Source organism: Nematolebias whitei, chromosome 1 (assembly GCF_014905685.2).
Source record: "Nematolebias whitei isolate Nwh7 chromosome 1, NemWhi1, whole genome shotgun sequence".
NCBI classification, from domain to species: domain Eukaryota; kingdom Metazoa; phylum Chordata; class Actinopteri; order Cyprinodontiformes; family Rivulidae; genus Nematolebias; species Nematolebias whitei.
The window spans coordinates 63,743,263-63,754,404 of record NC_056498.1 but is presented as its reverse complement, the minus strand read 5'-3'; the positions used below and the strand labels follow the sequence as shown (position 1 = coordinate 63,754,404).

The 11,142-nt window shown below is 39.5% G+C and overlaps 1 protein-coding gene across 1 annotated transcript in view; it reads left to right on the top strand.

Moving 5' to 3' along the window:
• The window catches only part of LOC119430292 (collagen alpha-1(XVII) chain), a 39,285-nt gene that overhangs the window by 7,417 nt on the left and 20,726 nt on the right, over window positions 1–11,142 (top strand). The window contains exons 5-17 of the mRNA XM_037697738.1: window positions 847–1,119; window positions 1,200–1,256; window positions 1,329–1,364; window positions 1,494–1,544; window positions 3,078–3,224; window positions 4,172–4,774; window positions 7,372–7,455; window positions 7,551–7,613; window positions 7,687–7,851; window positions 8,488–8,580; window positions 8,676–8,720; window positions 9,156–9,299; window positions 10,666–10,974. Coding sequence (XP_037553666.1) covers window positions 847–1,119; window positions 1,200–1,256; window positions 1,329–1,364; window positions 1,494–1,544; window positions 3,078–3,224; window positions 4,172–4,774; window positions 7,372–7,455; window positions 7,551–7,613; window positions 7,687–7,851; window positions 8,488–8,580; window positions 8,676–8,720; window positions 9,156–9,299; window positions 10,666–10,974 — 2,070 coding nt within the window. The remainder of the gene's footprint in view (window positions 1–846; window positions 1,120–1,199; window positions 1,257–1,328; window positions 1,365–1,493; window positions 1,545–3,077; window positions 3,225–4,171; window positions 4,775–7,371; window positions 7,456–7,550; window positions 7,614–7,686; window positions 7,852–8,487; window positions 8,581–8,675; window positions 8,721–9,155; window positions 9,300–10,665; window positions 10,975–11,142) is intronic.

Genomic DNA, 11,142 nt, shown 5'->3' with positions numbered 1-11,142 from the left:
ATACGTTATAATAATATATATTTATAATACACTACAGATACAACTGATACGTTATAATAATATATATTTATAATACACTACAGATACAACTGATACGTTATAATAATATATATTTAAAATGTGTTATATTTTTAGACTAAGATCATCTGATGATGTGAAATGAAGAAGCCGTTTTGGTCAAACCTATAAAATAAGTTATAAAACAGTTGTGTCAATACAGTGAGATGTCAAGCTCACAACATGTGTTGTGAACAACTCTCAGCTACTACCACATTAAAGTTTAGCTCAATATTTGTCAAATAAACTGAGTTATAGCTGATTTTGTGTTGGCTAGTGTTCATCAGCTGTAGCAGCCATCTTAAACTGGTCCGACTCCAAAAGTTAATCAGTTGTAGACGCACTTCCATTGATTACTTTCTGAATGCTTAATTGAAATCTTTCCAGGGGTTCATGAGATATTTTGCTAACAGACGAACAGGGTTAACTCCAACAGTTTGTGTACAGTTTTAGCAAAGAGCTCACAGAGAGAGTCATACTTGAAATACTTTCGTGGTGGAGAATGATCTCGGCTACACCCACACCAAATTTTAGCCCAATTACTGTAAAACTGACCGAATCGACGCCATTTTTGTGTTTTCTAACTTCAGCTGGCTGCGGCAGCCATTTTAAAATGAATTAGCTGTAAAAGTTAATCATTTGTAGAAATATGTTCAGTAATTATTTCCTAAAAGTTTCAATAAAATCAATTTTGTGGTTCATGAGATATTTTGCTAACAGACAACCAAAATGATTCCCAGTAAAAAAAGAAAAAGCTAAAAACAATTGATATATATTTTGTCCCTCCAGCCTCTGTAGGTGTGACCAGCAGCTACAGTTCCTCCTCGGGAATCTACCTCGGGGGAGACTCCTCGGGAGGAGGGGAGGGAGCGGGGAGCTACATAGATGGCGAGAGCTTTGGGAGAGGAGGTGGGGGCAGTTATGTGGTGAGCTCCGTGTCAAAGGTCCGGTCCAGCTCGTCGGGCGGTGCCAGGCGGGCGCAGACTGCTGGCTCCTCAGGAGGCCTGTCGCCGGCCTTCAGGGAGAGGAAGACCATATCCAGCCGCTCGGGGGGCTACGATGGTGAGGTCCTGGTCCTGAAGGGGGAGAACAATGGAAGAAGTGGCGCATGTGTCGTTTACGTTTGCTGTGTTTTGTTTTAGGGAGTTCCAGTGGAAACTCCTCTCCAGAACTCACACGCAAAGATTATGGAAACTACTGTAAGAGACTGGGACAGCTGAGGAGTTTTCAGCTTTACTTAAAGATGGTTTGACGTCTCCTTCTCTTTTCAGGCGCCAGCTCCTCAAGAGGGAGGAGTGAAAGCAGAGGTATTCATCCATCATTATTTATGCTCCATCTGACTCTGACTCGTCCTGGCTTACTTTTTATGACTTTTTTTTTTTTTTTATTAAACCGAGATTTTTTTGGCCTGTTGTGATTTTTGTTTCTTCTTCCAGAGAGTGAGATCAGAGCCAGATTACAAAGTGCCTCCCCCTCTGCCGGAAGATGTAAGACCCCTGGAGACGCTGATCCTTTCACAGATGTTACGCAACTTCTCACAAAAATAGAGAGAACAAAAAAAAAAAAAATTTTTTCCTTCAAAGAAGCACTTGCACTGAGGAAGCTTTCTCCCAGGGGATGTGTCTCTTTACAGTTTTGTTGCAGTCAAATGGTTTGGCTCAAAAGTCAGCGCATGACAAAGTCACATTCCACTTTTTAAGTGCCGTGAAATTTCAACTAGAAACACATGCACAGTTAGTTTCGTGGAAACAAAAAAATTTTTTTGAAAACGAGCAGGGTGTGGTCGTGAGTTTGTCTGTAAAGAGACCACGTGCTGAGGAGGTAAAAGGCCAGAAGTGGATGGTAACAGTGGCACTCATGAGTCACTCCTGCTTTTGAATCAAAACAATGGAGACTCACAGTTGGACAGATGTTCTCCTTGCGCCCCCTGATGGTTAAAGACTGTAACTGCAGCTACTTCATCAACATTACGCAACATGTGGTCTGCAGCACCTTTAACCTCCTGATGGGAGAACTGACTGTTGCCCAAGAGGCCTGTAGTTCATTTTAAAAAACATGCTGCAAATTAACTCGAGAAAAGGCTGAATGTGTGCTGAAGAAGCTGAAACAATGTTGTTAAAGCTGAAAGAAGCAGAACATTAGCTAAAACCCAAAAGTAGCACAATGTGAGATAAAAGTTGTGAAACACTAGCTAAAAAACTAACACTCACAAAACCATAGATACATGCTAAAAGTAGCCAAATGACAAGGCAGCAAAATAGTGGCTAAAAGCATCAAAAGCTTAGGAAAAGTGGTTAAAGAAGCTAAAAGTAGAAAAGCTTAGCTAAATGTAGTTAAATGCTAGCTAAAAGCTAAATGTAGCAAAAGCTGAGCAAAAGTAGTTAAAAGCTTACTAAAAGATAAAAATAGCAAAAGTTTAGCTACAGGTAGTTAAAAGCTAGCTAAAAGTAGCAAAAGCTTAGCAAAATAGTTAAATGCTAACTAAAAGCTAAAAATAGCAAAAGTTTAGCTACAAACAAGTAGTTAAATGCTAGCTAAAAGCTAAAGATAGCAAAAGCTTAGCAAATGTAGTTAAAAGCTATCTAAAAGCTGAATGTTTGATACATAAATGGTTAAAATAGCAGAAAGCATGCAGAAGTTCTTAGATTGCAAAATGATGAATAAAAAAATTAAACAACAGGAAAATAACTATCAGAAATAGCAAATTAAAACGGTGTATAAGTGTATTCTGTTACATTTGCTTCTACTTATGGGTACCAGTTCATTATGTTTTAAAGGAAAATATTTGACTTTTTTGAGTATTTAAGTGTTTCCTTAAAATATTTTAACAAAAAACATCTGAAACATCATTAACCTTCCACAACAAAGACAGCAAAGAAATAAAATCCAGATGTCTTAACACAAAAACAAAAAAAAATTCATAAATGAATGTGTCAGCCCTTTTACTTGTAATTTGCTCGTAGCTCTTTCGGTAAGTTGTTGTTTTTAAACCTGGTTTGTGTGACTGACTGGTTCTGCAGGGGCCGAGCTGGAAGACGTGAAGAAGCTGCTGAAGGGTCGCTCCAGCAGTGTCAGCCCCACTCGCTCCTCCAGCGCTTCCATCACCCTGCCTGTCCCTAAAAAGTCCAGCGTGGAGGCCAAGACGGTCTCCGTGGCCACTCAGTCAGGTATATTCTGTTACGAGAGAGACGCACAGGCTGCACATTCATAGACACTTTGTCTCCGTCCCACATGTTTTTATACCACCTCAGATTCTTTCTAATGGCTGCACTGTCATCACAAAGCATCTTGTTCTTCAAAACTCAAGGATATGCTTCTAAAAGTAGATCTAAAAAAAAGGGGGCAGCGAGTCACTATTACCAGTAAGCCATCCACAGTTACAGAGTCTTGCGAGTGCCAGGTGTAGGATTAAAAATAGAGGTTGGGGAAATCCCTTGATCTCAGTTTAGGACAGTGTTTTTCAACTTTTTTTTAAATCCAAGGCACATTTTTACATCTAAAAAAATCCCACGGCACACCACCAATCAAAAAAAGTTACAAAATTGAACATAGTAGCCTAAAACAGCACTTATAACGACAATATACATTCTGGATTTACTCAGAAAACCTGGGTCTGCTTACATGAAGCTGATCCCTGTTTAGCTCTGCTCCCTGGGCTCTACAACACCTGCTGCCAGGGTTGTTGCAAAAAAAAGATTTCTTGATCTGAGGAAACACATTTCATAAGTTTAATCCATTTTTAAGCAAATGGGAAAACATTTATTTACATGTAGAAGTGTCCAGGTTGGTTAAATTGAAAGATTAGAGGTTAGTTCGCCTGTAACTGAAATCACAAATGGTGTTATTTTTACTCTTTTTTTGAAAATATCATAAACCTTCTGCTGGGTTTTAAAGCTGGAAGTTATTGTTCACTTTAGTGTACTTTTTTTTAAAGAGTACTGTACCCTTTTAACAAAATAAACATGTACAAGTTTCTTAAAATACCATTTTCAGGAAATTGCCCTTCAAGTAAAGCTAAGTTTTGGCAAAACTGCAATAAAGTTTACATCACAAGTAAAAAAAGATCAAAGAAACACTTTCCAAATGTTATTTTCTGTGTTTTCTTGCCCAACAGTGTCGTCCTCATTCGGCTCCGGTTTGCGAACAGCTGGCTTCGACACCATTGACATACCTGGCCTCTATGACACTGGTTTGACTACTAGGCAGCGTGAGACTGGAGTCCAAACAGGACATTATGACGTCACACTTAAATCAAGCCATTATGATACGGGCGTCAAATCAAGCCAGTATGACGTTGGCCTGAGTTCAGGCCAGTATGAAACTGGTTTAAAGTCAGGAGGACAGTATGATATGAGTCTGAAATCAGGCCAGTATGATACTGGTTTAAAGTCAGGACAGTATGATGCGAGTCTGAAATCAGGCCAGTATGATACTGGTTTAAAGTCAGGACAGTATGATATGAGTCTGAAATCAGGGCAGTATGATACTGGTTTGAGATCAGTTCAGTATGACAGTGTGAGGTCAGGCCAGTATGACACGCTGGACGCCGCCTTTCCCACGTTTTCCTGGTCCACCACAACCTTGCCCTCCTCCTGCCCAGCTACAGCTGTGGCTGGCAACACCAGCAGCTACACCTACCAGGTCAGCCAGGCCGGCACCAACAACATGCCAGTGGGGTCCCCACCACTCAGCCCCGCCTCACCCCCATCCCTCTCAGGTACCATCTTTAAGAATATTGTCCAAATACCTGAAGTTCTCAGTGACTCTTGTCTTTACAAGCACAATTTGAAGTCTTTGTTGTTTTGTAGCGTTCTAACCACAACCCAACTCTGAAAAAGTCTGGGATGTTGTGTAAAATGTAAATTAAAAACAACACAATGCTTTGTAAATGTCTAAAAGCCACATTTTATTTACAAGGGAACACCGTAGGCACCATGTGTGGTAACTACGACATTGTACCATTTTCATGAAACAAAAGGTAATTTTGAATTTAATGGCAGCAACACGTTAAAAAACAGTTGAGACGGGGCTCTAAGACTGTACAAGTAAGTTGTTCTCCAGGAAATGATCTGGTTTAGAGCGGCAAGGTATGAAGGGGTGTTCCCATTAAAGAACATGGAGACAGACGGGGCCGGCCCAAGGCATGAGCAAACTAAGCGACTGCTTAGGGCCCCGGGGCCACTAGGGGGCCCCCTAAGCGGAAGCACAGGTTTTAGGAAGTTTGTGAAGTATTGAAGAAGAAGTTACATAAACGGGTCAAATGTGTGGGTAAAGGTTGTTTAACATTTTAAGTTCAGCTTTTGCAAATTGTTGCACACATTTACATAGTTTTAAGAACTAATTCAACATTAAATTTCTTTTTTTAACCATTTTACGTGGTTTCAAGCAATTGTTAATTTACATTATTTCCTTGATACATATTTTTTTAAATATAATTTTGTCTGTTTTTTTGCACAATTTAATTTATTTTTATGCATCTAAGTTATTTGATCTGTTTGTTGTTGATCTTGCACTACAAATTATTTTGAACATTACTGCTGCAGTTCTTTGGAACTAAAATTAATTAGCCAGACGACACTTTTGCTGTAAAATACATTTCATACTGGTGTTTTTTTAAATCTTTTGTTACTGTTAGTACCACTAGAGCACATGTGTCAAACTCAAGGCCCATGTGCCAAATCCGTCCCACCATAACCATTTCTGTGACTCTACACCCTTGAGGGCCACAGAAACAGAACTTCATGATAACAGTTGTGTGCTTCAATATTACTTTATCAGTCGAATCAAATCAGTTTTTATGTTAATGCCAAATTACTCGAAGTAGTCATCAAAAGTGGAGAAAGTTATACTTTACCAGTTTGTTAATAGGTAGTTTTATCTATACATTCTGCCATGTCCCGACTTTTGAGGACATTCATGAGCTTGATGCTTGATGAAAATGAGTTTGACACCCCTGCACTAAATGATTTATACATATAGGATCATGTAAACAGGGCTGTCAGAGTTGCAGTGAGTTTATGTTAGCTGTGTGGATGATCTGATTATCTGATTGCTGATTAATCCACATTATTAGCAGAAATAGAGGGCCCCAAACCAAATTTCGCTTACGGCCCCATGGAGGCTTGGGCCGGCCGTGGAGGCAGATATCCAGCCTGGGTGATTTATTTGCTGTGTTTCTGTAATAATAATACAAAAAAAACATTAATTAAATTATTACTATAGGAAATATAAACATAAGGTGATAACTAGGGTGGCAAAGGACTATATTCAATAATAAAGCAATATAAAGTATATAATATGCATCATATAAAATAAACAAAGTATATTGTATAACAAGTTATAAAATATAATAAGTTAAAAAATGCATACTATTTATAATAAGTTATAAAATAAACATAAGTTGTGCCAGTAAGAAACAGCTGGAGGAGTTAGCTAATTATTAGGTTAATTGTCAACAGGTCAGAAATAGGACTGGGTATAAAAAGAGCAGGTTGAATCCTTTCAAAGTAAAGATGGGCAGATGTTCACTAGTCCGCATAGACCTGCATCTAAAAAGTGGAACAATTTCAGAGTAAAGTTCCGTAGTGTAAAATTAGGAAGACTTTGTACCTGTATATCCCTTCGTCATCATATTATCATCAAAAGATTTCAAGAATCTGGATAAATCTCTGAGCTCAAAGGACAAGATTGAAAATCAAAGTAAGTGATCCTCAGAGAGCACTGAGTTAAAACAGGTCGGATTTTGTTCTGAAAATCTCTGCATGCGGTCAGGAACACTTACACAAACCATTACACTACTGTGCCTTCCACAAATGACGCTTAAAGCTCTATCATGCAACAAATAGACACGTGTAAACACCATTCAGAAACGTTGCCATATCTTCTCTGGGCCAAAGCTCATATAAAATGGACTGAGGCTAAGTGGAAGACTGTTCTATGGTAAAAAAAAAAAAAAAAAATGGAAACCATAAATGCCATGTTCTCCAGGAACCATCCAGCCTGTTAGCAGCACTCAAAGTCCTGCCTCTCTGATGGTATGGGGTTTTGTATATAGCATCTGCAAAAGGACCAGCAATCCAGAAAAGTGTCTACAGGTTTTAGAAGAACATATTCCCATCCAGGTGTTGTCTACTTCAGGGAAGGCCTTGCATATTTCAGCAAAACAGTGCTGAACTAAGCATCCATTACAACATGACTTTGGACTTGCTGTCCAGGGTCCAAAATGTCCCAGTCTTTATAAACTGATGTTGTATTTGATCGAACATGTCAACCCTGTGACATTAAATAATTCCGTTTCCTAATCTCTGTTTACAGTTTACGGCTTTCAGAATAATCTGGCACCCACCTCTGGAGGTGTTCTTACCACCAGTGGCACCAGTGTCTCTGCAAACGTTGGAGGTACTGCAGCGTGTCTGCACAATCTCAGCTTTATTGCAAGCTAAAAACATATATATGCAGGTCTTTTATTTTGGAGGGTGTGTTTGTGTTGACAGGCTACGGCGTTCAGAAGAACGTGTCAAACGGTGGAGGTGTCATCAGCTCTGGAGTCTCTACAAGTAAGTCTGGAAAAGTTAGTCAGGTACAAATCATAAAGTTCGGCTCCCTCCTGACTGAGTCTCCTGCTGTCAGCTACAAGATTCCCGACTGACGATGCGTACAGGAGGGACTACAAGTACGTGGTTTCTGAAAAGGAGAACGCTCCAGCCAGGAGAGACGCAGAAATGCTCATTTTGGCCAAAGACAGTGGGAAACAGTTCACCACCATCAGCAGCAGCGGTGTTCATACTGGAGGAGGTGAGTGAGGCACACATTGACCACTTCTGGAGAAAAAGGGTACAGGGTTGCCAGATAAGCAGCGATGAACTATTGTACTGTTGCTTTAAAATTATAATATTTTGACCCAAACAGTCACTTGTGCTGAGTGAAGGTGTTGTAAGATGAGACACGTGTTGTGTTTGGTAAACATGTGCACAGAATAGAGAAAAGGAGGAGGTAAAAACGTGATTATGTAAATCTGGCAACCCTGCAGGGACGTTTTTCTTGTCTGAGTTTCATTCTACAACTTTATTTTTACACAACACCACCAAAATAAAGGCTACAAAATAATCTGGACTGAATTAAGTCCAGTTGGAAGCTGATAAACTTATTTAATTTTGAATTTGAGGTTCCTGGATTTGCACAATCCTCACAAATTAAGATGACTAATCTGTTCTTAGATGTGGGTCGGCCTAACTTTAATCCTTAAATTAGTTTCTGATTATTGCTTTTCATAAACCTTCCTCTGATTCCTCATTAAGTTTTTCCTGTTTTAGTTTTGTTTCTCGGTCTGCCTGTAATTTTAATACTTTTGCTTAATTTTTTTCTAAGCTTCAATATTTAGATTTTTTTTGATGAAAGCTTATGCTGCGTTGCATTTTGTGTGCTTTGCAGGTTCACTGTCGGGTGATTCCATAAAGAAGGAGAAGCTCATTTCCAGCTATGTTGACACGGTCCCACTGAAAGCAGAGACAGGCAACTCTTACTGTGAGCATTGATAATGTAAAGTATAATTTTGAAATAAACTTTGAAAGTTATTATTTTAAACATGCATGGGTGACACTCATCTGTTTCTCCAACAGATGGATCATCTGGAGTTTTAATGAAAGACAAAGCAACCTATGCAGGTATGCTGAAGCGTTGACTTGGTTAGAGATGTTTTAATTATCACAATAAATTTTTTCCCATGGAAGAAAAACAAAACAATCACGGTTGCTGCATTTCAAATTACAAATTAATTTTAAGAGTTTATGCTTTTAGTAAAATAAGTCAAATGATGCATTTTGATGAGGTGATAGACATCTTTCTTTGTTTTGGGATCATTCATAAACTGAAAAAACCAACATTCATTTTATTTATGTTCAGTTTTGCCCATTCACAACAAAACTCAACTCAAGACAATTTACAAAGAAGTAATAAATATAAATATATATATATATATATATATATATATATATATATATATATATATATACTATATATAACTTAAATATTTGAAGTTAATATGCTTTTAAGAAACATTTGATTGTGAACCTTCCCATGTTTTAACTGTCTGTCCTCAGAGATCCACAGAGACAGTGGCATCTTTGGAGGTGGAGGCTTCTGCTGCTGCTCCGACGCATGCTGCTCCTGGTGGAAGTGGCTGCTGGGTTTGCTCCTCCTCGCCCTCCTCCTGCTGGGACTCCTGTTTGGCCTCATTGCACTGGGTAACATGGACTTATACCAGTATCAGACATGGGAGAATAAACATTTCTTTAAGGAGAACACCTCAGCAGGCCTTGGGTTCTGGCGCTGGTGTCTGGGTGTGATTGTTTTTGCTCAAATAAAATGTGTGTTTTTACTTTTACAAGCTGGTGAGCATTATTTCCCAAAGCTGTGAGGCAGCACACCCAGTCATTGCCCTGGAAATGTGATCTTTGCAGGCTCTCCCCCTCTCATAAAGTCTGGCTCTCGTTGTGGAGAAACTTTTGGAAATAGTTGCCCGATGACATCAGATTGCTGCCTTTGTTGTGATGCAGAATTATCCTGATGAAATGTGCTAACAAGCACCTGTGAAAGTAAATCTGTAGAATATGTTATGGAGGATGTTGTTGCATGTATTCTTGTACAAACCACAACCTGAAAAACAGTCACTGATAATCCCCCCCATACAACATTAATCCAGTGTTTCACAATCTGTGTAATCAGAAAGCAAACAATGAAGCAAAACGTGTGTTAGCTGTTGGTTAAAGGTGATAAAATTATTAAGAATTTATATGTTTGGTGTTTTATTTTTTCTATAAAATTACTATATGAGCAATAAGTCTTTTCAAGTTTTGAAAATTTTACAAAACAAAGCGTAAAGTTTAGAGAATGCTGAGAGCAGCTGGCACCAAAAAGATATAATTATTTTCAAGGGCATAAAAAAAAACAAAAACAAAAAAACAACAACAACTAAACAACTCCCAGTGCAGCATAAATTTTATTTCTATTGTGCAACAGCATCGAAGCATAAGAGCACTGACAGTTTTTAATTTATGTACCCCCCCCCCACACACACACACACACACACACCAGAATTGTAATTGTCCTTTAATATCAAAGCATTGCAGCATTAGTTATGTATGCATTCATAAAATAATTGCAAACAGAGACTATTAAATTAAAGTTTTCATAATTCGGCCAGTATTTTATACACAGGCTGAAGTGCTGGAATATGTTTCAGATTTACCAACATTTATCCCACAGACTGTTCGGCACCAATAAGATCACACTTTCATATTTTGTGTTGACGTTTTCAGTGTTGTCTCTGAACACATGGATTAGTTGTGTTACACTTGAGTTTTAAATGCTTCATTTGTACGGATGTGTAACGGAGAGGAGGCCTCTCAGCTCATGATTTTAGGAGTATGGCTTTTCTTTATGCACAGTCTTTTTAGATGAACCCTCCTGCTGCCCTTGGGTCAAACTGACCACCAAGGCCTCAGGTTTAAAACTAAACCCCAATTAAAAATCAACATTTGTAGGATAATTTCTGCTTTAGTCTTTACTTTTTGTCAAAGTATTCATTAAATGTTGTTGTTTTCTTTCCAGCTGAGGATGTGAGGAAGCTGAAGAACCGAGTGGCGACCTTGGAGGCCGAGGCCTCGGTTGCCAATGCTCGCACCAGTCGGCTGTCTGGTTTTACCAATGACATCAACACTTATGTAGGCGGCGGCGCTGGCGGTACTGGTACTGACACGGTCATCCTGGGAGCTGGAGGGGGAGCTGGAGGCTCGGATTCCAAAACCCAAATTGGCATCACTCTGGGCGGCGGCGGCGGCTCCGCTGGGGGCAACGGCCTTGATGATGGCACCATCGTTATCAGTGGTGTTGGTGGGGGTGCAGGAGCCGGAACCAGCATCAGTGGCAGCGCTGGCGGTGCTGGTACCAGATTGAGTGGTGGTGCCGGTACTGGTGCTGGTACCAGATTGAGTGGTGGTGGTGGTACTGGTGCTGGTACCAGTTTGAGTGGTGGTGCTGGTGCTGGTGCTGGTGGTACCAGTTTGAGTGGCGGTGCTGGTGCTGGTG